The sequence below is a fragment of the Phyllostomus discolor genome, chromosome 7 (assembly GCF_004126475.2).
Source record: "Phyllostomus discolor isolate MPI-MPIP mPhyDis1 chromosome 7, mPhyDis1.pri.v3, whole genome shotgun sequence".
Classification (NCBI taxonomy): domain Eukaryota; kingdom Metazoa; phylum Chordata; class Mammalia; order Chiroptera; family Phyllostomidae; genus Phyllostomus; species Phyllostomus discolor.
The window spans coordinates 111,888,750-111,915,816 of record NC_040909.2 but is presented as its reverse complement, the minus strand read 5'-3'; the positions used below and the strand labels follow the sequence as shown (position 1 = coordinate 111,915,816).

At 42.3% G+C, this 27,067-nt stretch overlaps 1 protein-coding gene across 6 annotated transcripts in view; it reads right to left on the bottom strand.

The window, feature by feature from the left end:
- Nucleotides 1–27,067, bottom strand: part of VPS13B (vacuolar protein sorting 13 homolog B) — a 702,408-nt gene that overhangs the window by 27,746 nt on the left and 647,595 nt on the right. For all 6 annotated transcript variants that reach the window (XM_036031293.1, XM_028534101.2, XM_036031289.1 and 3 more), the window contains 3 exons: nt 25,835–26,118; nt 23,313–23,440; nt 22,906–23,105 (listed from right to left, as the gene is read on the bottom strand). In XM_036031293.1, the coding sequence (XP_035887186.1) occupies nt 22,906–23,105; nt 23,313–23,440; nt 25,835–26,118 (612 nt within the window). The remainder of the gene's footprint in view (nt 1–22,905; nt 23,106–23,312; nt 23,441–25,834; nt 26,119–27,067) is intronic.

Sequence of the window (27,067 nt, the reverse complement as noted above, 5' to 3'; positions counted from 1 at the left end):
TGTTTGGGAACGTTGATTCTGATGATCTGCAGTATCAGTTCAGGCCAAGTGGGGGGGCCCTTATTATTGTTAGGACGGCAAGTCAAAGACTGAACACATCTGGGTGAAGGAACAAAGCCAGGTGGCTGGCTGACATGTAATGAGTGTATTGTAATTCTGACCTAATGAAGAATTACCAGGAGTGTACACAGAACCACAGGAGAGAGTCACAGACCCAAGTCTGAAGCAGCTTCAAGGTCATTGGGCTTTTTCCTTGTATAATGGCTCTTCCTCCAGAAACCCTGACTGTCTCCAGTATCCAGGACATCTGATACTGTCTCTGCCTCCTCTCTCTCATCCCATGCAGCCTGCTGCTCATCCGAGCCTCCAGCTCCCTGCCTCCTACACCAGTGCCTTCTTTTTCATTCCACAGCCACTGTTCCAGCCTAGGCCCTTGTCTGACGCTCAGCCCTCCCTGAGCCTAGAATACACTTTGTCCCACAAATTCCTTCCAAAATCCGGTGTATCTTTGCATATACAGCCTAAGGGACACTTCATTCCATTCTCCTATTTTTCTATTCCTTTCCTCAGCTTGATACCATTCCTACACCTGAATTTCCATAGCACTTTGACCATATTTCTATTCAACCACCAACAGTATTGTCTGTATCACACTCACCTGTTTACATGCCTAACTCAATCTGTATTCTCTAGGGACATGTTTCCCAAATGGATTGCTTTGCAAAAATAACTATTTCAAAAGACTCTGTATCCTGAATTTGCCCTCTTTGTTTCAAGGTAAGAACTGAACTCGAATATGTAAAATGCAAATGTAGCCAACCTCAAAAATGGCTCAGCTCATGATTCTAAAACAGGTGTTCTCTGAGGAACACACTTATAAAAGCCAGTGTTTTAGATAATGTATAGAGTAAGCCGGAGTGCCTTTGCAGGCTTACAGGCACAGGGTCACTCCTTCGGTACCAGCCTCCTCCAGTCCCCGCGCCCCAGGACTTGAGCAGCACACGTGGAAAACCAGAACTACCACCCCTCCAAGAGGGCAGGAGGGGATCAGAAGAGGGGAACATTTATTGTTCTGCACACTCTTGAAGTCATCTTCAGGCATTGCGACAGGAGACTTCTTTCTAAGATAATAAAAATAAGGCAAGTCCATGGTTCCTGTCAACTGCCCATGGTACTCAGGAAGCAAGTGCAACCTAAACCTTTAATGTCCTTCTTTTTCTTCTGAAAAGAAAATTTTGCTGCGAGTCTCTTTCACTTATTGTGAGAATGGAAGAAATACAGACGTGAGTTCTTAGAGCCTGTCTTTGTCTCTTTTCCCCTGCAGACAAACAACTCACAGTGCCAAGTCTTTGGTACAGTGGCAGCTCTAGGGATTAGGGAGATAGGTAACTAAGTGCCAGAGGAATTAGGTTCTTATCTATCAGGCCCCCCAGAGGTTTAAAACGAATCCTTGTTTTGGTCTGATGGTTTGATCATTCAGTCATTCAATCAGTTTTTTGACACCTAAAGAGGACTCACAATGACTCAGTCACTATATTAAGCATCGAGAAGGTATAATCACACCCTCAAGCTGCTTGCAACTCAAGCTGTGAAAAAGCTAAGCACACAGATAATGAGACAATAAATACTAACAGTTTCAGGGCAGAGATGTATAAAATGCTTCAGACTGTGCACCATCCTGGTTGCTGTATAAACTTATGAGGGTGGTGGTTTGTGTCCCATACTCAGTAAAGATCTGAATGGACCCTATCTCATTGTGGCTCATATAGTGGAATTTTAATCCTCTGTCCCTTGCAATAGGGTATGGCCATGACCACTTCTGGCCAATGAACTGACGTGTGCTGCTTCTGAGTCACAGCATGAAAGCAGCAGCCTCCCTCCCCTGCAAAGACCAAATGTTGTGGATCCATAGTGGCCCAAATCCGATCTGCTGCCTGTTACTGCAAATAAGGTTTTGTTGCAACACAGCTCTGTTCACTTATTTCTATACCGTCTCTAAGAGCAGAGTTGAGAAATCATGACAAAGGCTATATGGCCAGCAAAGCCTAAAATATTTACTATCTAGATGTTAAAAAAAAAGTTTGCTGAGTTCTGCTCTGGACGGTTGTGGTAGATTGTTACAAAATCAAGGATCTGCACATCCCAGGACCCAAGGCTTCGCTTGGTCCCTTCCCATACTGAAACAGAGCTTGGCCATGCGGCCTTTTTCAGCTGATGGGATATCAGTAAGCACGGATCAAGAAGCTGCTTGATAAAGCGTGCTTGCTGGAGTTTGCCCTCTTACCCCCATGTGAGGAAGCCAGGTGTAGCCTTGCTCAGGAAGAAGGAGCACATAGTGAGAGAGATGCCCATACTTCCCAGCTGACCTCGTCCCTTAGCCAACCCTCCAGCTGAATGAAGCTACATCAGTGATTTCAGGCTTATCCTGCAGAAGCCACCCAACCAAATCCTTAGAATCATGAGAAGTTAATCACTATCATTTCAGCTTCTAGATTTTGGTATGGTTTGTTACAATGGGGAGATGGAAGATAATGGACCCATCAACCTGGGTCCCTGAGCAAATTTGTAAAACACAGGCTTCTCTCTCTCCCATGACAAACACTAGGCACATGGCATAAGCAAGAAAAAAATTCTAGGATTACAATGGGCAACATAACTGAGCCCATCTTAACAAACATAGACACTAGAAACAGAAGTAGGGTGCTAACAAAAATAAAGAATGCATCTTTGGCTTCAATGAAGTAGAAATTGGCAGTGACCTCTACTGGCCAAGATAGAGGCATAGGTAGACACATTGGGCCTCCTTGCACAACCAAAAGAAGGACAACAAATTTAAAAACAAAAAACAACCAGAACTAACAGAAAACTGAACTGCATGGAAGTCTGACAATCAAGGAGTTAAAGAAGAAACATTCATCCAGACCAGTAGGAGGGGCAGAGATGGACAGCCCGGTGGAGAGGACTCATGGTAAGGCGGCAGCTGGAGGACCAGAGCAGGCAAGGGTGCGGCTGGTGGACCAGGTGAGGTGGTGGCTGGCAGACTAGGAGGTCTCACACTTGTGTGCAGATAAACCAGGCGGAACAACTGGGGAGCGAGATAGACTGTGCAACCTAGGGATCCAATATGGGAAATAAAGCCTCAAACCTCTGACTGAAAAAATCTGTGGGGGTTGAGGTGGCAGGAGAAACTCCCAGTCTCACAGGAGAGTTTGTTGTAGAGACACACAGGGTCCTAGAATGTACACAAGCCCACCCACATGGGAATCAGCACCACAAGGGCCCAGTTTGCTTGTGGGTAGTGGGGGAAGTGACTGAAAACCGGCAGAGAGCAGAGCAAGTAGCACTGTTCCCTCTTGGACACCTCCCCCACAGATGACACAACACAGCAACGTGGGTTGCCCTGCCCTGGTGAACACCTAAGGCTCCACCCCTTACTATGTTAACAGGAGCACCGACACAAAGAAACATGGCCCAAATGAAAAAAAAAACAGATCAAAGCTCCAGAAAAAAATAGAACTAAGCGAGAGATAGCCAACCTATCAGTTCAAAACACTGGTAATCAGGATGCTCACAGAATTAGTTGAGTATGGTCACAAAATAAAGGAAGTGAAGGCTATGAAAAGTGAAATAAAGGAAAATGTACAGGGAACCAATAGTGATGGGAAGGAAACTGGGACTCTAATCAATGGTGTGGACCAGAAGGAAGAAAGAAACATTCAATCAGAACAGAATGAAGAAACAAAAATTCAAAAAAAATGAGGAGAGGCTTAGGAATCTCCAGGACAACTTTAAATGTTCCAACATCTGAATCACAGGGATGCCAGAAGGAGAAGAGGACAAGCAAGAAATTGAACACTTATTTGAACAAATAATGAAGAACTCCCCCAACCTGGCAAAAGAAATAGACTGCCAGGAAGGAAGTCCAGGAAGCTCAGAGAGTCCCAAAGAAGTTGGACCCAAAGAAGCACACACCAAGGCACAACATACATTACCCAAGATTCAAGATAAGGAGAGAATCTTAAAAGCAGCAAGAGGAAAGGTGACAGTTACCTACAAAGGAGTTCCCATAAGACTATCAATTGATTTCTCAAAAGAAACCTTGCTGGCCAGAAGGGGCAGGAAAGAAGTATTTGGAAAGTCATGAAAGGCAAGGACCTACATCCAAGATTTCTCTATGCCACAAAGTTATCATTTGGAATTGAAGGGCAGATAAAGTACTTCCTAGATAAGGTCAAGTTTAAGGAGTTCATCATCACCAAGCCCTTATTCTATGAAATGTTAAAGGGACTTACCTAAGAAAAAGAAGATGATCAAAACTATGAACAGCAAAATGACAACAAACTCACAACAATCAACCACTGAACCAATAAACAAAGACAAAAACAAACTAAGCAAACAACGAGAGCAGGAACAGAATCACAGAAATGGAGATCATGTGGAGGGTTATAAGCAGGGAAGGAGGGGGTAAGTACAGGGAATAAGTAGCACAAATTTTAGGTACAAAATAGACAGGGGGAGTTAAGAATAGTATAGGAAATGGAGATACCAAGGAACTTATATGTATGACCCATGGACATGAACTAAGGTGGGGGAATGTGGTTGGGAGGGGGTGTCCAAGGTGGAGGAGAATAAAGGTGGGAAAATGGGACAACTGTAATAGCATAATCAATAAAATACATTAAAAAAGAAATTAATAATGGAGGCTACAAAATGGGGATTTATGAATGTGGCAAGACATTCAATAAAACTGTTGTCTGAGATGACTTGGGAGACTGATCATAAATCTAATAAAATCTGTAGTTCTAGAAGATGAGGTTTGGAAACATGAACAGTGGGTGTTGGTTGCTGTTGGCTGTATCTGGTCATGTGTTATGAAAAAGAGAGAAGCTCAGGAAAGAATGTGCCACTTTGCAATAAAAATGAGAAAAAAATAGGTTTCAGAAATTCAGGGCCTTATAAAGTTAGAAATGCTTTTAAACCAGAAACAGCAAGAGGTTTTGTCTTTGGACATGCACGCAGATGAACCCTCAGCTTTAGGACTATATATAGGTACATACTCACTGTCAAAAGTTTTGGATTGTTAAACTGACTCAGAAAAACATTTAGATTAAAGAGTATAAATTTCCCACAGAAGTTCTCTTAAATCCAGGGAGAAGGAGGGAAGCAACGTAGCAGAGAAGTATGTCTTTAAAAAAGTACTATGTTGTGGCTACTGGCACATGGAATTCTCTGAAACCAAACAGATAAGGAGTCTACTGAGTTCTTGAGAAATTACTACTGCCCAGTAAATCATGAGCATAGACTGACGGAGAATGTGATGATTTGAAACTCAAAACAAGTTTCAATTTTGGCCAAAGCAGAGCTCAGAGGGTAGATCCAAGGACTAGAGGAATAATGGGAAGGCAGCATGTCTGAGAACAGAGACGAGGCTCAGAGACTATTCCTGGTGTCCAAGGTGCAGATCCCACACACATGCCCCCAAAATCTCCAAGTTGTGGATGAGACGCCGCTGCATGGCTCTCAGTCTTCCTCCTTCTGATTTGGACAGACTATTACCGTGTTAGGCTGTTCTGTTAAATGGTGCGGGTGGGAGGGGAGCAGATGAGCCCATAGGTCTCTAGAGAGAAAGGAGTCACATCCAGGCTCCGGGAGCACCACTCACAACTACTGGATTCCCAGTGGGGTGTGGTAACTGGTCAGAACCCTGGGGAGATCTGTTTGTTCTGTGTGTGGGGAAAAGAATGATTTACTGAATCTTTGATGGCCAAGGGGAATTTTTTTAGTCATTTGTTATTGCTGAAGAAGCTGGCCACTCCTGATCAAAGCCGTCCATTAGTTATTTTTTACTTTCTTCACGCCACATGGGGAGCACGGGGGTGCGTGTGTGGAAGGCTATAGGCAGCATACAGGAAAAGAGGTGCTGATTTTAGCACAAGACATTTGGGGAACTCTGTTTTGTCATCCGTATCTGTGCGAGAGCACTCTGCTCGGTGAGACTTCCCTCGACGTGTGTGGGTTTGCTGCTTCAGGCCTGAAGCCTGCTTCCCACTTAGTGCTTTATCTTTCACTGTGATTACAAGTAAGAAACACCTTAATATAACTGTGCTGTTCCATACATTGCCATCTTTATTAAAATGGACAGTTATTATATTTATATCCAACAAATAATATTTTAAAAAATTACTCCAGTTTAATTTTACTGAGTAAGTAAGTTACAAGGTGATGCATAGGAAATAATTGCAAATAATTCATGAAAGTCTCTCTCTCTTCCTTTCTCTCCCTCTTTCTCATTTTCCCTCCTTGTGGGCTATATGTGCAACCCAGCGATAATCAGTGGTCGTTATTAAGCATCCTGGCCCTGCAGCTGGGTTAAACGAGGTCTTTCCGGTGCAGATGTCTGGTGGGGAGCTGGAAACATGGGGGTGGGGTTTCAGAGGGATGTGGGGGCCAGAGAGAGTTATCTGGGAGTGACTGGGTGACAGTAGCTAAAGCTATGAGATGAATTAGATCTCCCAGAGAGAAAAAGAAGGGAGACAAATTTCTACGATGATCAAGGTAGAAAAGGCTGGATGAGGATGAAAAGAAAACAGCAGAGGCTTGAAGCAACAGTGATTAACTTCCCGTGATTCTGAGCATTCTAGCATCTCATGGTATTCTTGTAAGCAAGATAAGAAATATCTTGTATAGTCCAGTTTAAAAAATGCTTTTACATGTATTTTCCTAATTAAGAAATGCGGGTTAGTGGACAGTGAGTTTGGTCTATCAGTGGCTGACTGACCTCACGCATTAGGGGAGTGTCTAGAGAGGCACTACAGCATGTTGACCTTGCACTTGTCCTGTTCAACACACTTAATGACTAAAATAAACATACAGAATACATGCTTACCACATCTACAGATGAAAAAAGGCTACTGTGGATACTTGATATGTTGGATGACAGCATCACAAATATTAAAAAAATGTTTTTCTTCATCTAAGCCATTTTAAAAAAATGTTTTTCCTCATCTAAGGCCATTTTCCATGGCTTTTTAGAGAGCGAGGAAGGGAGAGATTAAGGAGGAGAGAGAAACATCAGTGCAAGAGAGGAGCATCGATCAGTTGCCTGCAGTGTGTGCCTAGACCAGGGATGAAACCTACAACTGGGGTAAGAGCCCTGACCAGGAATCAAGCCTGTGACCTTTTGGTTACCAGATGATGCTCCAACCAAGGGAGCCAAATAAAAGTGATTTCAACAAACTGGACTGGGCCAATAGCAGCAACATTTACTTTGTTGGGGATAACTGTAAAGTCCTATCATTGGTTCAAGAAGTCAACTGAAAAACAAGTTATATGATAAAGACTTGGGGGATGTGGCTGACCACAAGGTCAATAATAACAAACAGTCTAAACTCGTTAATAAACAGCTAACTCAATCTTCTACCTTATTAATGGAGGCATGGGGAGATAATAGCAGGTTAGACCACATTTGGGATACCGAGTGTAATTCCGGCTGCCAGATTTTTAAAAGGACACGTTACATGGCTAGAGTGTTCCCACAAGGGTAACTGTGGTGACAGGTCTGGAAATCACATTTACCGAATGAGTGATTCAAGGAACCAGAAATGTTTGGCTTGGGTAGGGAAACACTCAGGGGAGATGTCGAAGCTGCCTTCAAATGACTGTAGTGTTGCTGTCGAAGAGGAAGTAAACTATCTCCAGTGCTCTGGAGGGCACGACAAGAATGAATGAATGGAAGCTGCAGAGCATGGCCTCAGCTGGATATGAGCACCAACGTCCTCCCAGTCACTGCTGGAAGAAGCCACGACTGTGCCAGTGGGCATTTTCTGAGGTGCAATGTCATGGAAGGAACTCTTGCACTAAGTAAAAGGGGAAATTAGAAAACCTCCCCTAACCTGTGCTTCCATGAACTTTCTGGCAGCATCTTAGTAGCCAGGGCAAAACTCCAAAGGGCAGAGAGTTACCCCAGCTTGGTGTAGGAAAAACAAGGGTGGAGGGGGTATCACATAGGAGCAGATACAGGTTCTAGCCTGATCCTGCTTAGTTAGTTACAAACCACCTAGTGGATAACTCTTTAGCCTCAACTCTCTTATCAGTTAAAAAAAAAACCCATGAAAATTATTGCTCTATTTTAGGATTTTTGTGCTGCTCAAAAGCTCTACCTTAGCAATATTTGCAAATCAGTAAATGTAGTACATCACATAAACAAAAGCAAAGACAAAAATCACATGATCATATCAATAGATGCAGAAAAAGCATTTGATAAGGTACAGCACCCATTTATGATAAAAACATTCAGCAAAGTGGGAATAGAGGGAGCATTCCTCAACATAATAAAGGCCATATATGAGAGACCTACAGCCAACATCATACTCAATAGGCAAAAACTAAAATCTTTTCCATTAAGATCAGGAACAAGACAAAGTTGTTCACTTTCACCACTTCTATTCAATATAGTACTGGAAGTTTTAGCCACAGTGATCAGACAAGAAAAGGAAATAAAAGGCATCCAAAACTGTCACTGTTTGCAGATGACATGATAGTGTACATAGAAAATCCTATAGACTCTACCAAAAAACTGCTTGACCTAATAAATGAATTTGGAAAAACAGTAGGGTACAAAGTCAATATCCAGAAATCAAAGGCATTTTTGTACACCAACAATGAAACAGCTGAAGCAGAAATCAAGAAAAAAAATCCCATTCGATATAGCAAAAAGAAAAATAAGATACCTAGGAATAAACCTAACCAAAGAAGTAAAAGATCTGTATTCAGAAAACTATGTAACACTGAAGAAAGAAATCAAGGAAGACATAAACAAATGGAAACATATACCATGTTCATGGATTGGAAGAATTAACATCATCAAAATATCCATATTACCCAAAGCAATTTACACATTCAGTGCAATACCTATTAAAGTACCAATGGCATATTTCACAGACATAGAACAAATACTTCAAAAATTTATATGGGACCATAAATGACCCCAAATAGCTGTTGCAATTTTGAGAAAGAAGAATAAAGTAGCAGGGATCACAATACCTGATACTAAACTGTATTACAAGGCTACTATAATCAAAACAGCCTGGTACTGGCATAAAAACAGGCACAGGGACCAATGGAACAGAACAGAGAGCCCAGAAATAAACCCAAGTCTCTACGGTCAATTAATATTTGACAAAAGGGGCAGCAACATAAAATGGAGTAAAAATAGCCTCTTCAACAAATGGTGTTGGGAGAACTGGACAGCTACGTGTAAAAAAAATGAAACTCAAGCACCAACTTACATCATACAAAAATATAAATTCAAGGTGGATAAAAGATTTAAATATAAACCGTGACACCATTCAAATTCTAGAGGAGAACATAGGCAGGAAAATCTCAAATATTTCATGTAGCAACATTTTTACTGATATGTCCCCTAGAGCAAGGGACATGAAAGAAAAAATAAATGGGATCTCATCAAAATAAAAAGCTTCTGCACGGCTAAAGAAGACAATATTAAAATAAAAAGGGAACCAACTGTATGGGAAAACATATTTGCCAATGATACCTCAGACAAGGGTTTGATCTCCAAAATATATAAAGAACTTATATGACTCCACTCTGAGAAGACAAGCAACCCAATTTAAAAAATGGGCAAAGGACTTGAACAGACACTTCTCCAAGGAGGACACACAGAGGATCCAGAGACACATGAAAAGATGCTCAGCATCACTAGCTATCAGAAAGATGCAAATTAAAACCACAATGAGATACCACTTCACACCAGTCAGAATGGCCATCATAAACAAAGCAACAAACAACAAGTGTTGGAGAGGATGTGGAGAAAAGGGGACCATAGTGCACTGCTGGTGGGACTGCAGACTGGTACAACCACTATGGAAAGCAGTATGGAATTTCCTCAGAAAACTAAAAATGGATCTGCCTTTTGACCCTGCAATTCCACTGCTGGGACTATATCCTAAGAACACTGAAACACCAATACAAAAGAACCTTTGCACCCCGATGTTCACAGCAGCACAATTTACAATAGCCAAGTGCTGGAAGCAACCTAGGTGCCCATCAGTAAATGAATGGATCAAAAAACTATGGTACATTTACACAATGGAATTCTATGCAGCAAAAAGAAAGAAGGAGCTCCTACCCTTTGCAACAGCATGGATGGAGCTGGAAAGCATTATGCTAAGTGAAATAAACCAGGCGGAGAAAGACAAATACCATATGATCTCACCTTTAACAGGAACCTAAACAACAAAACAAACAAACAAGCAAAATACAGACAAAGACACTGAAATAGAGAACAGGCTGACAGCGACCAGAGGGGAAAGGGGAGGGAATTTCAGGGGAGAATGGGAAGGATTTACAGGAACAAATATAAAGGACACATGGACAAAAACTAGGAGGGTGGAAATGGGAGGGAGGTGGGGAGGGGTGGGTGGGTGGGCTGGGATGGGAGTGAAGGACAGAAAACTGTCCTTGAACAATGATTAAAATAATTTTTTTTAAAAAGCTCTATATTAGGACATTAATTTAGTTACTGAGGTCCTTGAAGGCAGGAATTATGCCTTACTCAGGTCAAAGGGCTCGGCCCTTGGTAGGTCCTCAATATAAGCTGACAGAATAAATGAATGAAAGAATGTGGGCTGTGGATGTGAAAGTGCTTTGTAAATGGTACAGAGCTACACAAACAGGACGGACTGTCATTTCCCCCTCCCCACCACGCACACACTATTTGAGAGGAAAACGGGAAAAACAGGGACCCTCCTACATACTCCTGCTAAGAGTCTAAGATCATAAGAATTTAATTGATCTTTTCAGAAGAGAAACCACCTGCAAAGGGATCATTTTAATTTGCTCTTTTGGGGGTTCACACTGCTCATCATTCTCCACTCAAACTGGTCCAACATTGCTTTTCATCAACAATTCAATGACTTCCCATGGCTCTTAAGCTAAAAACCAAAATCCCTGACTACAGAAGCAGGATCTTGCTGGGTCTGACCCTGTGTGCCTAATTAGCCTCCTCTCTCTCCCTCTTTTCTGCACACTTGCACTACGGCACCACTGCCTTTCGATCCCTGAAAGGACCACATTCCCTCTCTGAGCACCAAAGCCTCAGATACGCTGATCTTTCTGCCAGGAAACATCCCCCACTTTCATGTGTACTTACTGTCTGCCCCTCCTTGAAGGTACAGAGAGGCAAGGTCTCTTACCCAGACCCACGCTCCCTGGCCTCTCAGCAAACTAGCGTGCTGTCCACTCTGCAGCACACCTGTCCCTTCCCTTCATAGATCTTACCATGGTTCCCAGGAACGCCACAGCCTGTGTGATTACTTGCTCATTTTCCATCTCCTCCACAGGCAGCCTCCTTGAGGGCAAGGGCTGTGTTGTGCATTTTGTTTAGTCCCAGCACCAAGTTATGACGTGTGGTGCATACTAGAGATCAGTAAGTTCTTGCCAACTGAATGAATGAAGCATGCTTGACAACGCTTGTGATAGTTAAACGACAACTACTAGGTTTTCTTTGCACCTCTTTTGTTGCGAATTTTTCAAAAGAATGTTTCCAAAGGTTTCTGACTATCAGAAATCAAAATCATATACACTATGACAGGATTCTAAACTATTTCCCTGATAGGATAAAAATTATGACAAAATGCCAATGCAAGCTTATTTTTTATGCCTTTGCTTTTTAATTGAGAATCTAAAGATCATGGTCACGTTCTAGATAAGAGCACCAGTGGCCACTGCATGGCCTCTAAATGGGGCTGGAAGACCGAGGGGACTGATACTCAGTGGTCAGTATTCTAACCAGGTGTGAGCGAGCTGCGGTCATACTCTCGGACACCTCACCCCAACTTCACAATCAGAATGTGCACCCTCTGTGCTATCTGGTCTTCCTGGTAACTAGTAAGCCAAAGGATACTTCTTTGTGTCATTATAAAGTTCCTTTCTTCCTATTCCCTTCCATATTCCATTTCAAAATTATACAATATGGCCCTGTCCCATTTACAAAACGAAGGCAAGGGGCCTATCTATAACTGACGAGAGCCAAGAGGACTCTCTCCTTGTGGCACAAGGGGGATTTTCTGGAGTTTTGCTTCTGTGTTTTGAAATTCACTTTATGTGCCTCAGAACCAGGGCTGGGGAAAGGGTCCTGGAAGGCAAACCGACTCCCACAGAATTGCTGCTTCCTTTCATCAGAGGACACAGCTCCCTTCACTCCCCGGTGATTTATACGCCCGGGTGCGTTATTGAGGAGATGTCGGTGAGGGTTTGAAACAAATCTTCCTGCAGAAGAGGAAGTAACCCACGGTCTGCAGGACATATGGCACACAGCTCTTCAAAGATTAATGGGAACATGACACTTTGCTGGGTCCTCAGACCAGGGATGATAAGGGTGTTGGAAAGAGTACCTCCTCTTAGCTTTGAAGTATCGCTGACTACAAAGGTTTGAGGAAATTTAGAGTGAGTGGGAATCCCCAAAATAAGCTTTGGCAGGCAGAAGGCCTATTGTAAAGAAGCCCCTAGACATATACAAGCAAGGTTTTGAAAATCTTCAAACTGATGCAGGGGAGTTCAGGGACCCTTGAGTAACAACGCAGTATTTATTTTGTACATTAATGAGACCAGAAATGTCTCTGGAGGCTGCACAGATTCAGCATTTTCACTGTTCATCCAGTGAGCACCGTGGATGGAAACCACATTTCTGGGCACTTTGGGGTCATGATAAATGCTTCTCCAAGGTGAGTGTGGCCCCCATGCTGCTTGGCTCTCCTTGTGCCTGTCCCTGGCTGTGTCCTTCAGCTGTTTCCACAGCCACAGCACCCCCTGGGTCCTCACCACTTTCCCTCTCTCTTTCACAGAAGGTTCGTTCTACACTTTACAATAAACTTATTAAGGCCATGTAGTAGCAATTCACTCAATTTTCTGGCCCGTCCCTCCAAATATCTCTATCTACACGTGTGCCCCTCCTGACCTCTTTTCCATTGTCAGATTAGAGTTCAAGACCCTTCTGTTCAAGTGGGATTACAGGCTCTGGACCTTGAACTTGTTTCTCTGGGCAACTCCTTGCTCATATTTTCCACTTCTCCTCGACTGAGTCTTCTCCTACAGCATACGAAGAGCTTCTGCCCCTCTGATCTCGTTTGCTTCATGACCACACTCCTTGAAAGAACACTTTTCACTTGTTCCTCTGGTTCCTCACTTCCACTTACTCTGACCTTATAATTTAATTGTTCTCTTGCTTCCCCCTTTCCAGCATCTTACATCTGTACATCTCCTGGCTCAGGGGCCTTCACGTTTCCTCCCTGCCTGGGTTTTCCTCCTCCCTCTCACCTTCTTCCTTCTTAGTCAGTTTTGCTGCACTATGTTATATGTTGGAGTTTCCCAAGGGTAGGTCTGGGCCCTTCTTTTTCTTTTCTCTCTGTAACCTCATCTTCCCACTTATTCATTCATTCGATATTTATTAACATTGTGCTGACAGGTACTATGCTATCAGCTGAGGACAAACAAGGCAGGTGCCTGACAGCCAGGAATCTTGACTTGGTAGGAAATCATTTTAAGCAATAAGTGAAATTAAATGTCACAAATGTTCTATGAGCACACAGAAGGTCCTGGGGGTGGAGAGGTGTCACAGGTGTGAAGGAGAGAGTCTGGAGAGATGAGAATCTCTCTCAGTGCCAGCAGGACTGGGGAAGAAGGGAGGAATCCCGGGTGAGGTGCTTCAGAGCCGCTCTGGAGCCAGGCAGGTCTGCATAAAATCCCAGACCCATCTCTTGTAGTACCCGGGGAACTGGCCATGTGGCTCTGGAGGTCTCAATATTTACTTCTGTAATGTGGAGATGATAATCCTATCTTGTATTGCTATTGTAATGGTTAGATAAAAATGAATGTAGGTTTTTGGAGAATTCAAAATGGTAGCACAGAAGGGGCATATTACACTCACCACCTCTCAGGATTGAACTGGAATCACAACTAAAATACCGAGCAATCAGTCTGAATAACCAACTGAAGACTAGCTGAAGAGCAGTCTTATAACCAAGGATTTACAGAAGACACATCAAGACCTGTAGGAAGGGTGGAGACACTAAAGGACTGGCCCCACCCCCTGGGCAAACAGTTGAAGTTCCAGAGGGATATCTCAGCCACCAGGGGAGGGTTTCCCCCTGAGAAACATGGCTCCCCAAGCTGAGTTCCCCAGCCCAAAGCACCAGAGCCAGGAAGAGGTGCCCACATAACACCTGGCTGGGAAAACCAGTAGGGATTCTGTCCACCAGAGAGTGCCAGGATCTGCTAGAGACATAGGCACTCCCCTAAAGGGCCAATGCACAAAATCTCATCTGCAACCCTCACCCTGGGCTCCAGTGGAGGGAAGGCAGAGCAGACAAGAGTCATATGAGTGACTGGGGTCTCTGGCTCCGGGGAACAAGCTGAAGGGACAGCCACCAGGATCTCTATGCTGAGTTATCCTCCCATACTGCAGATGCCATCTTCTTCGGTGCTGACTTCCCCCCTCCCCTCCATAAGTCATCAGCCTGGGGAAATGCAATAGTCCCACTCTCTGGACTCACTGTTGTCCCACCCTGCAAAACTCATGCACTAGGGCTGGAGAGTAGAGGTCCAAGCAGACTCAGGAGGTGTCAGTTGTGTGGCTTTGGGACAGGGTCCATTCCTCCTGCTTTCCCATGAACCTGACCTGTAGTTTCTCCCAAGCAAGGGAGATCTGCTTACGCTACCCTCTCCACTCCTGGTGGCTCTCCCGTGCTGAGGTCTGGCAGAAATCAAGACAGACTGAATTGTGTGGCTCTGGAGCTGGGGCCACTCTGCCTGTCTTCACTCAAACCTGACTAACACCTCCCTGTAACGGGAGATCCACTAGCCCTATCCTCCTGACTCCCAGTGATCCCACCTGTTGAGATTAGGCTCTGGGCAAAACCTGGATACAGACTGAGTTGTGTGGTTCTAGGATGGGCCATTTTTCCCCCTGCATGCCCAACTGCTGCAGAGCTCTCCCTTCACACAGCCAACTCCTGGTCTCTTTGAGCCTGATAAACTCTGCTGGCCTCACCCTGATGACTCCCTGAAATGCTGCCCCACCACAAAGGTGTGTAAGCACCTAGCAGATGGAAACTAGCCTTGATATACCCTGTGACATTTGCTGAGTGGTCACAGATCCATCACTGGCACCGAGTTTGAACCTGTATCAGTCTGGTGAACACCACTCACCCTTACCTGGTGACTTACTGAGAACCTACCTACCTCATGCAATTCGAGTACTATCAGAGGTTCTTTCAGTGAGTGAACCTAACAGGCAGTTGGCAAGCAGAGGTAGGTGGAAGTGGATCTCAGGGTGCCTTGGGACTTTTGCTGACCTGCCTTAGAGCCTGGTGCTGGTAAAAGCTGGCCTTGGTACACAGCTAGGTCCTAGCTGCCACACCCAGGTCCATCAAAGGAAGAAAAAAAACTGTGGATTGCTTGTAGTTCTAAACAGGTTACCCAGGACCAGAGGCAGTGGCTGACATTGGCCTGTGCCAGAGTCCCTCCACCCTCAAGTGACCCAGAACCAACGTGCCCAGTGGCCAGCACCTAAATACATAAAGCAAATCTTGATGGACATAAAGGGAGAGATTGAGAGTAATGCAGTAATAAAGTAGGGGATTCTACCACCCCATTGATATCAATGGTTAGATCTTCCAGACAGAAGATCAACAAGGAAATGGTGGCTATAACTGACACACTAGATCAGAGGAATTTAATTGATAACTTCAGAGCATTTCATGCCAAAGCAGCAGAATATACATTCCTTTCATGTGTACACGGAACATTTTCTACGATAGGCCACATGTTAGGACACAAAGCAATTCTAAATAAATGTAAGAAGATTTGAAATCCTATCAAGCATCTTATCTTCTCTGACCATAATGATATGAAACCAGAAGTCAATCACAAGAACTGAAAAACACACAAAGACATGGAGACTAAATAACATGTTACTAAACAATGAATGGGTTAATAACATGACATCAAGAAAAAACTCAAGAGACACCTTGAAACAGATAAAAATGAGAACACAAAACACCCAAATCTACGTGACACAGCAAAAGCAGTTCTAAGAGAGAAATTTATAGCATTATAGGCCTATCTCAAAAAAGGAAAAGTCTCAAATAGACACTCTAACTTTCCACTTAAAGGAACTTGAAAAAGAACAACAGAGCACAAAATGAGTAGAAGGAAAGAAAAATAAAGATCAGAGCAGAAATAAACAAAATACAGTATAAAAAACAATGCAGACTTCCGGGCAAGATGGAGGTGTAGGTAGACACACTCTGTCTCCTTGCACAACCAAAAGAAGGACAACAACAATTTAAAAACAAAAACAACCAGAACTGACAGAAAATCAGACAGTATGGAAGTCCAACAACCAAGGAATTAAAGAAGAAACATTCATCCAGACCAATAGAAGGTTTGAAGACGGGCAGCTGGGCAGAGAGGACTCACAGCAAGGTGGCAGTGGAGAACCCGGGTGGAAAAGTTGGCAGCTGGTGACCCAGCATGGTGGCAGCTGGTGGCGCGGGTGGTCCCACATTTGTGTGCGGATAAACCAGGAGGAACAACTGGGGAGTAAGACAGACTGCGCAACCCAGGGCCCCAGCAGGGAAATAAAGCCTCAAACCACAGATTAAAAACACCTGTAGGGGTTGAGGCACCTGTGGGAGAAACTCCCGGCCTCACAGGAGAGTTTGTTGGAGAGACCAACAGGGTCCTAGAATGCACACAAGCCCACCCACCTGGGGAATCAGCACCAGAAGGGCCCAATTTGCTTGTGGGAAGTGGGTAAGTGACTGAAATCTGGCAGAGAGTGGAGCAAGTGCCATTGTTCCCTCTCGGACCCCTTCCCCAGGTCACAATGCAGTGATGTGGGTTACCCCACCCTGGTGAACACCTAAGGCTCCGCTTCTTACATGTAGCATGCTCGCCGAAACAAAAAAAATTGGCCCGAATGAAAGAACAGATCAAACTCCAGAAAAAATACAACAACTAAGCGACAGAGATAGCCAATCTATTAGATGCACAGTTCAAAACACTGGTAATTAGGATGTTCACAGAACTGGTTGAATTTGGTTGCAAATTAGATGAAAAAATGAAGGCTACGCTAAGTGAAATGAAGGAAAGTGACAGGGAACCAACAGTGATGGGAAGGAAACTGGGACTCTAATCAATGGTGTGGACCAGAAGGAAGAAAGAAACATTCAACTAGAAAAGAATAAAGAAACAACAATTCAAAAAGTGAGGAGAGACTTAGGAACCTCCCCGACATCTTTAAAAGTTCCAACATCCGAATTATAGGGGTGCCAGAAGGAGAAGAGGACAAGGAAGAAATTGAAAACTTACTTGAACAAATAATGAAGGAGAACCTTCCTAATCTGGTAAAGGAAATAGACTTCCAGGAAGCTCAGAGAGCCCCAAAGAAGTTGAACCCAAGGAAGAACACACCAAGGCACATCATAATTACATTATCCAAGATTAAAGATAAGGAGAGAATCTTAGAAGCAGCAAGAGAAAAGAAGACAGTTACCTACAAAAGAGTGCCCATTAGACCGTCAGCTGATTTCTCAAAAGAGACCTTGCAGGCAAGAAGGGGCTGGAAAGAAGTATTCCAAGTCATGAAAGGCAAGGACCTACATCCAAGATCACTCTATCTAGTAAAGCTTTTATTTAGACTGGAAGGGCAGATAAAGTGCTTCTCAGATAAGGTCAAGTTAAAGGAATTCATCATTACCACACCCTTATTATATGAAATGTTGAAGGGATTTATCTAAGAAAAAGAAGATAAAAAAACATGTGTAGTAAAGTGACAGCAAACTCACAGTTATTAACAACCACACTTAAAGACAAAAACAAACTAAGCAAACAACTAAAACAGGAGCAGAACCACAGAAATGGAGATCACATGTAGGGTTATCAACAGGGGAGTGGGAGGGGGAGAGAGGGGGAAAAGGTACAGAGAATAAGTAGCATAAATGATAAGTGGAAAATAGACAGGGGGAGATTAAGAATAGTATAGGAAATGTAGAAGCCAAAGAACTTACATGTATGACCCATGGACATGAACTAAAGGGGGAAGTGTGGTTGGGAGGGGGTGTGCAAGGTGGAAGGAAATAAAAGGGGGGAAATGGGACAACTGTAATAGCATAATCATTAAAATATATTTAAAAAAACAATGCAGAATATCACTGAAATCAACACTTGGTTCTTTGAAAAGATAAACTAGATTGACAAACCTTTAACCAGACTCAACAATAAAGAGAGAGGAAATGAAAGAGGAGAAGTAACAACCAGCACCAAGAAATACAAAGGACTGTAAGAAAATAATACAAGCAACTATATGCCAACAAATTGAATAATCTGGATGAAATGGATAAATTCCTAGAAATATACAATCTACTAAAACTGAATCAGAAAGAATCAGGAAATCTGAACGGCCAGATTCCAGCTAATGAAATTAAAGCAGTTATAAAAAAAACTCCTAACAAACAAAAGCCCTGGACTTGATTGCTTCACAGGTGAATTTTAGCAAACATTGAAAAGAATGAACTCCTCTTCTTCTCAAACTATTCCAAATAATTAAAGAGAAGGGAAGACTCCCAAGCTCATTTTACAAGACCAGCATTATCCTAATTTTAAAATCAGATGAAGACACTACAAAGAAAGAAAATTATAGGCCAATATTCTTGATGAACACAGATGCTAAAATCCTCAACAAAATATTAGCAAACCAGATCCAGCAATACATTAAAAAACCAGATCATACACCATAATCAAGTGGGATTAATCCCAGGATATAAGGTTAATATGATATCTGCAAATCAATGAACATGATACACTACATAAACAAGATGAAGGATAATAATCACATAATCATATCAATAGATGCAAAAAAGCATTTGATAGAATTCAACACCCATTTATGATAATAACTCTCAGCAAAGTACAAATAGAACATATCTCATCATAATAAAGGTCATACATATATGACAAACCCACTGCCAACATCATACACAATGGGCAAAAAATACAAGCATTTCCCTTAAGATCTGGAACAACACAAGGATACCTGCTTTCATTACTCTTATTCAACATAGTACTGGAAGGGCTAGCCACAGCAATCAGACAAGAAGAAACAATAAAAGGCATCCAAATTGGAAAGGAAGAAGTAAAACTGTCATTATTTGCAGATGACATGATACTGTATATAGAGAACCCTAAAGATTCCACCAAAAACTACTAGAACTGATAAATGAATTCAGTAAAGTCACAGGACACATAAAAAAAATCCAGAAATCATATGCATTTTCATAGATCAATAATGAACTATCAGAAAGGAAAACTAAGAAACCAATCCCATTACAATTGCATCAAAATAAATAAAAAGCTAGGAATAAACTTAACCAAGGATGTAAAAGACCTGTACTCAGAAAAAACACTAAAAAAAGAAAATGAAGAAGATACAAAAGAGTGGACACATATACCACACTTGTGGATAGGAAGAATTAACATCATTAAAATGTCCATACTTCCCAAAGCAATCTATGGATTCAACACAATTCCTGTCAAGATACCAATGACGTATTTCACAGAATAACTACTTCAGAAATTTATATGGAACCACAAAAGAACCTGAATAGCCACAGCATTCTTGAGGAGGAAGAACAAAGTTGGAAGAATGTCACTACTTGATACCAAGCTCTACTACAAGGTCATAGCAAACAAAACAGCATGGTACAGGCATAAAAACAGGCATATAGATCAATGGAACAGAATAGAGAGACCAGCAGTAAACCTATATCTTTTAGTCAATTAATATTTGACAAAGGAGGCCAGAACATACAATGGGGTAAAGAGAGCCTATTCAATAAATGGTGTTGGGGAAAACTGGACAGATCTGAGAAGAAAGAAAGGAAGGAAGGAAGGAAGGAAGGAGAAAGAAAAAGAAACTGAACCACCTTCTTACACTACACATAAGAATAAACTCAAAATGGATTAAAGTCTTAAATATTAGACTTGAAACCAAGAAACTTATAGAAGAAAACATAGGCAGTAAAATCTCGAACATTTCTCATAGCAACATTTTTTCTGATTTATCTTCCCAGGCAAGAGAAATAAAAGAAAAAATAAACAAATGGGACCACATCCAACTAAGAAGTTTCTGCACAGCAGAGGAAACCATCAACAAAATGAAAAGACAACCCACTGAATGTTTGCCAGTGATACATCTGGTAATGGGTTAATATCCAAAATTTATAAAGAACTTACACAATTCAACACCAGGAAGACAAACAATTCAATTAAAAAATGAACAAAGGACCTGAACACACATTTCTCCAAAGAATACATACAGATGGTCAATAGATATATGAAAAAATGCTCAATGTCACCAATCATCATAGAAATGCAAATTAAAACCATAATGAGAGAACACCTCATACCTGTCAGAATGGCTATCATCAATAAAACAACAGACAAGTGTTTGAGAGGATGCGGTAAAAGGAAACTCTTATGCACTGCTGGTGAGAATGCAGATTGGTGCAGCCACTGTGGAAAATGTATGGAGTTACTTCAAAAAATTAAAAAAGGAACTGCCTTAAGACCCAACGATCCCACTTCTGGGAATATATGCGAAGAAATCCAAAACTCTGATTTGAAGGAATATATGCACCTCTATGTTCAATGCAGCATTATTTACAATAGCCAAGATTTGGAAGCAGCTCAAGTGTCCATCAGTAGATGAATGGATAAAAAAGCTGTGATACATTTACATAATGGAATTCTATGCAGCCTTAAAAAAGAAGGAAATCTTAGCTTTTGTGACAGCATGGACTGACCTGGAGAATATTATATAAGTGAAATAAGCCAGTCAGAGAAAGACAGCATGATCTCACTCACATGTGGAATCTAATGAACAATATAAACTGATGAACAAAATAAAACCAGAGGCATGGAATCATGGAACAGACTGACAGATCTCAGAGGGGAGGGGGCTGGGGGTGACTGGAAGACATTTGTCAAAGTACATATATGCACATATGCATAGCCCAGGGGCACAGATAACAATGTGGTGAAGGCTGTGGAGAGGGAGAGGGTAGGGGCTTATTGAAGGAAAAGGGGTGGGGGGGGAATGGGGGACAGCAGTAGTAGTGCCAACAGTAACAAAAAAGAAGAGAGAAAACTGTGGTACACTTACATAATGGAATACTACTTGACTATAAAAAAGAAGGAAATCTTAGTTTTGCAACAGCTTGGATAGACCTGGAGACTATTATGCTAAGTGAAAGTACCATATGTTGTCACTTATATATGTAATCTAATGAACAAAAAAATTAACAAACAAATAGAAACAGACTCATAGATACACAGAACAGGCTGGCAGCTGTCAGAGGGGAGGAAGGTTGGGGGACTGGGTCAAAAATGTAAAGGGGTTAAGCAAAAGAAAAAACCCCAAACAAATAAAACTCACAGACACAGATAACAGTATGGTGATTACCAGAGGGAAAAGGGGCTGTGGGAGGTAGAGGAGGATATAAGGAGGAAAATCGTGATGAAAGGAGACTTGACTTGGGGCGGTGAACACGCAATATACAGATGATGTGTTATAGAATTGTACACCTGAAAGCTATATAATTTTATTAACCAATGTCACCCCGATTAAAAAAAAAGGAATGACTGTAAAGTGCTTAGCCCAATGCCTGGCACACAGTTAGTGATTATTAAATGGTAATCATCATTATTACTATACATATTTATAACTTTAATATGTGTTTTGTAACCATTACAATGGGATCTACTTCAAAAGCTTATTGTGAAGATCAAATAAACTAATAGATGTAAAGAACATTAAAAAAGTACAGCACAATATTATTTGGCCACAAAAGGGAATAAAGTTCTGACACATGTTATGGATAAACCTTGAAAATATTATGCCAAGTGAAATAAGCCAGACACAAAAGGACAAGTATTGTTTGACTCCACTTTTATGAGGTGCTTAGACTAGGCAAATTCAGAGGCAGAAAGTGCAAAAGAGGCTATGAGGGGCTGAGTGGAGGGAAACAGGGAGTTGCTTAATGGGCACAGAGCTTTGGTTTGGGACGCTAAAATAGTGATAATGGTTGGACAACATGGTGAATGTATTTAATGCCACTATATATTAAAAATGGCAATTAAAAACTTATTGATTGATGAGAGAGAGGGAGAGAGAGAAACACTGATTTGCTGTTCTGCTTATTTATGCATCCATTGGTTGATTTTAGTAAGTGCCCTGACCAGGGATCAAATCCACAGTCTTGGTGTATATGGACGATGGCCTAAAACACGGCAAATCTTAAGCACAGTAGGAACAATATGCTTGGTTCATATTCCACTTACAACAAAAATAACAGCACTAATATCCAGAGTAAGACAGGGACAAATCAAGACATTTTATCTGTGCAGGATTTTAAAACTACACTTATACTTGCAAAGTTTTATGTACTACTAGGATAAAATGTATATTTTAAAATTAGTAAAGTTTCAGAAGAGGGAATTAAACTAGCATTGGCATTATGATTGTCTTAAAATCTGGCCAGTTGGACTACCTTCTGTGTAGAGAAGTCCAGCAATTTTATTTGTTTTACCCTGTAATAGATCCAAGGTGGGCTTGCTGTTACCAAGTGCTCCTCCCTGGTAAACAGGTACAGAGTATACTTTAGAAATATATACTTGTATTTGAGAATCAAAAATGAGTACACACAGGCCCTCACACAGAGACGGGAAGTCCAGCATTCAGAAAACTACGCTTAAAAATAGACAACCACTGACACTTAGAAAAGGGCATTTTCCTTTGGGCACTGGGGTAACGTGTGGCTCACGGACCTGGGTCCCCGGACTGTTGACATCGACGGCATCACTCCACTCAGTCGTGACTTCATCCACGGACTCTGCTCTTAGAAGGAGGCTGGGGAGCAGGTCTTTGGGCTTGCAGTCTGGGTAACTGGAAATCTGGTGATAAAGCTCATGATGGATTGAACACTCAGCAGGAACTTTTCGGCAATAAACCTCAAACTTCGGAGTATCTAAAAAAAGGCATATGTAGTCTTAAGGTCTTGAGGACAGACTTAGGGATATTAAACATAGTGGGGCAAGGAAAACTTTTCAGGAGATTAGTAACTCTTTTATTTAAACATTCCTTACAGGATCACAGGTAACTAACTACTAAGTAAAAACCTCCAGAAAAAAATACAGATTTTGTTATTATTTAAATTCAATGTTATAAAATATACCTTTGATATTTTCCTTAATAAGTACTGTTACTGGACATCTGTTGTGGAAAATTATTCGAGGACTAGGGTCTTCGGAGAGGGTTAAATAAGTCACTCCCAAGTGCTCTTGGTAAGTCAGTGCCACGGCCCTGGAACAGAAGGAACCCAAATGACAGAAATGGTTTGGAAAGAAACGCCTTCTCTACTGATGCACGTTTATTTATTAGACTTGCACTATTTAGAACTCTGTAGTACCTTCTCTTTTATAAACCAGAGCAAATGGTTTCTAGAAAAAGAAGGCCATCTTCTTCTATAGTAACTGCCACATATTATAGACTTACTGTTTTTTTCCCCCGAAAACAGTAACATACATTTATCACAAAACTTTTTTTTAAATGTGAGAAATTATCTAAAAGAAACCCCTCCGTAACTTCTGCCACTCGGAGAGAATGACAGGTAACCTTGGGCTGCACTTTCCCCCTGCACTCCCCCCCCCACCATCTGTCTGTGCCTCCAACTGTCGGGCAGGGCGCCTTTCCCCTCAAACACGCATGGGAAATTTTGGCCAAGGAGGAGCTGTTGTGCTTTCAGAAGGACACCGAGAGAATCTGGGTACTTGCTCTTTTTTTCCCCTAAATGTAGGTAGGCTCGTAGAGTTTGTTGTTAGTTTCCACAGTCAGCATACTCTACAGGAGCGCCACTTGTCCACCAAGAATGAAGCTGCGTCATTTGGCACTAAAAGAATTGCTGTGTGGGCACGAGCTCCCCTCCGCAATGGAGTGACAGAGTTTTTCGAATCCAGGACTATAATCTACCAAACAACATTTCATACCAGAGCAAAAAAAAATTCTCTCTGATGTTTAAATTACATGGACTGATGGTTCAGATTAATTGAAGAAATCAGATATTTGCCAAATGTGTGACTTCCCATTTGCTACTTGCCTTGCTCACCAGTGTCAGGCCCCTCCCCGAAGACTGTGTGCCTGAAATGCCACAGAATGTCCACTAGCCTTTGGGGAATCCCATTCACGAAACCTGCAAATGTGCCCTGCTGGACTGAGGAGGGGAGAGGGAGGAGGAGATGGGGCAGCGGGACGTGAATTCACTTTCGGAGTACAGACTGTGGACTAACTACAAAGTTCTTTTCCCAGCCTAATTTTGAAAGAATTGGGAAAGCCAACCTTGGGAATTTTCTTTTTGGTGGCCAAGAAAGTGGGTAGCCAGAACTAACATAAGGAATTTTTAATCTAACATCTTACTTAATATTTAAGAATGAAATTGTTGCCCTGGCTGGCATGGCTCAGTGGATGGAGCGCAGGCTGGGAACCAAAGTGTCCCAGGTTCGATTCCCAGCCAGGGTACATGCCTGGGTTGCGGGCCATAACCCCCAGCAACCACACATTGATGTTTCTCTCTCTCTCTCTCTTCCCTCTCTGAAAATAAATAAATAAAATCTTAAAAAAAAAAGAAAAAAAAACATGTTAAATGCCAAGTTTAAAAAAAAAAGAAATTGTTATTTTAATAAAATTATGTCTTGTGATTCTCAGAATTTTAAACAATTTCAAATAAAAAGTTAGAGTTTTGTCTTCAAATTTTAAAAATAAGCTTTGTTTTCTAGACACAGGTTCACATCACTGTCAAAAATGCTTCCTTAAACTCATCGGACTGAACTTCTCCAATCAGAATATAAGGAGGACCCCTCCTCTCTAGTGAGGGACGAAAGTGCTCATAAAACCAGGGATGTTTGTGAATGTTGGGAAAGGAGAAGGGATGTGTGCGGGGAACAGGGCCTTACTTATGTGTGTTGGAAAGTTATCTTTTAAAATACTACTACTAGAAATCTGTATACCTCACAAAGTTAGGATGGCTAAAATCTCAAATAAAGTCTATAAATTCATAATCCCAAGAGTAAGGTACCTCTCATAAGGTCACAATATATTTTTGTTTGTACTTTTTACATATAGCATAGATAAGTTATTCCCGACAGCTAGAGAAGGACATATTGCATGCAAAACAACCACAAAATAAAAGTCCAGTATGAACAGACCACTACATGTCCCTGGCTTGATTCTGTGGCTGTTATTTGCGTAATCGGTGACTTGCGTGCAGGAACAACTGCAGAACAGAGTCTTCTGTAACTTGTGTTTATCTGAGTTATCTCTCTTAATGACTTTTTGAGAAAAATTCCATTTTGAAATAAAATATGGGAAAATAAAAAGGTTTTCCAACTTCACTCTCTCATATTTTAATCCTTATTTTCTTATCATTTGACAGAGGCCAAGAAGTCATAAAACGAGGCAATCTTCTCATAACGCTGTATTGCTGTTACATCATCTTCCCCCAGGAGAAGCCGCCCATCAGGGAAAAATCCACATGACCCTAACATTTGCCCAGTTGTATACAATGTCTAGAAGCCATTGTGAACAAGAGGCAAACTTAGTTTTACATATGGTGGGCACTGCAATCATTCTCCCGTCTCTTGGCCCCTCAGTGAACAGCTATAGTGACAAGAGAAGCAGGGTGTTTGCACACATGCACAGTACCTGGTGCAGAATCCATTCTCCCTACAGCTGCCCAAGGGCACCGCCACACTCTGTCGGGGGAACTCCTGTTGAACCACGGCTGGCAGGCTCCAGCTCTGTGAGCTGTCGGCACCCGCGGTGGGAGAAAAGGCCAGCGAGATCTGCTTCTGAAGCAGAGATGCATCCAGTGCGGATGCACTGATGTCAGGCATTAAGTCCCAGCAAGGAAGGGAGCTGGAGTTCACGGCAGGCTGCTCGCCACCTGGGCAAATGCTGAAAGTAGCACTGTCTGGAACGTGAAAATACTGAAAAAAGAAAAGACAATGCAGACACAGCACATTTACTACGATAATACAGAGAAGTCAAGCTTTTCCAAGCACAGCTTCTAAGAAACCCTGACCATGTATTCTCAGGAGGGGGCCAGGTGGGGGACACAGGAATATCGAAAATCCTGTTCCCACGACAAAGCCCCAGTGGGACAGTTACAAGCAGTGGGAGTAGTAGCTGCTTTTCTAGGCAGAAAGAAACAGGACGGAGCTGAGGTGATTTAAAAGGTGATGCAAAGTTCTCAACATGTCACATTTGGGAATGTCGCAAAATCCAGATGCCATGGGGGGAGAACTGCCATGCGCTGGGAGGTCTTCTTGGACAGGGATGGGTGAACTGGAGGAGTGTGGCACCCTGGGGGCGGGGGACGTGGCACGAAGAGACGTGAAGGAGAGCCAGAGCAGCGCACTGGGAGCGCGGAACACAGGTTTTAGTGATGGCTCACCCCAAGGGAGGAGGCAACTCCGATCTCCACCCTCAGTTGGAATCTCACATGGTTTCTGGCTCATTTGAGAGTCTCAGAATTTCACACTTAAAAAGGACATTGAGAGTTCTATTTTTAGTTTTTTGGGGGAAGCTTCATACAGTTTTCCATACCGGCTGCACCAATTTACAATCCCACCAACAGTGCACCAGGGTGAAAAACTGAAGTGGTGGACAAACCAAACCAAACTATCAGACTCACAGGTAGGATGTACAAACTGATAGTCGCCAGAGTGTTGGGTGATGGGGGGGTGGGATGGGCAAAAAGGTGAAGAGTACTAAGAGGCACAGATTTGTCACACAAATAAGTCATGGGGATGTAAGGTACAGCATTGGGAATATCGCCAATGGCATTGCAACAACTTTGTATGTGACAGATGGTTACTGGACTTCTCATGGCGATCACTTCGTAAGGTATATAAATGTCAACTCCACGTTGTACAC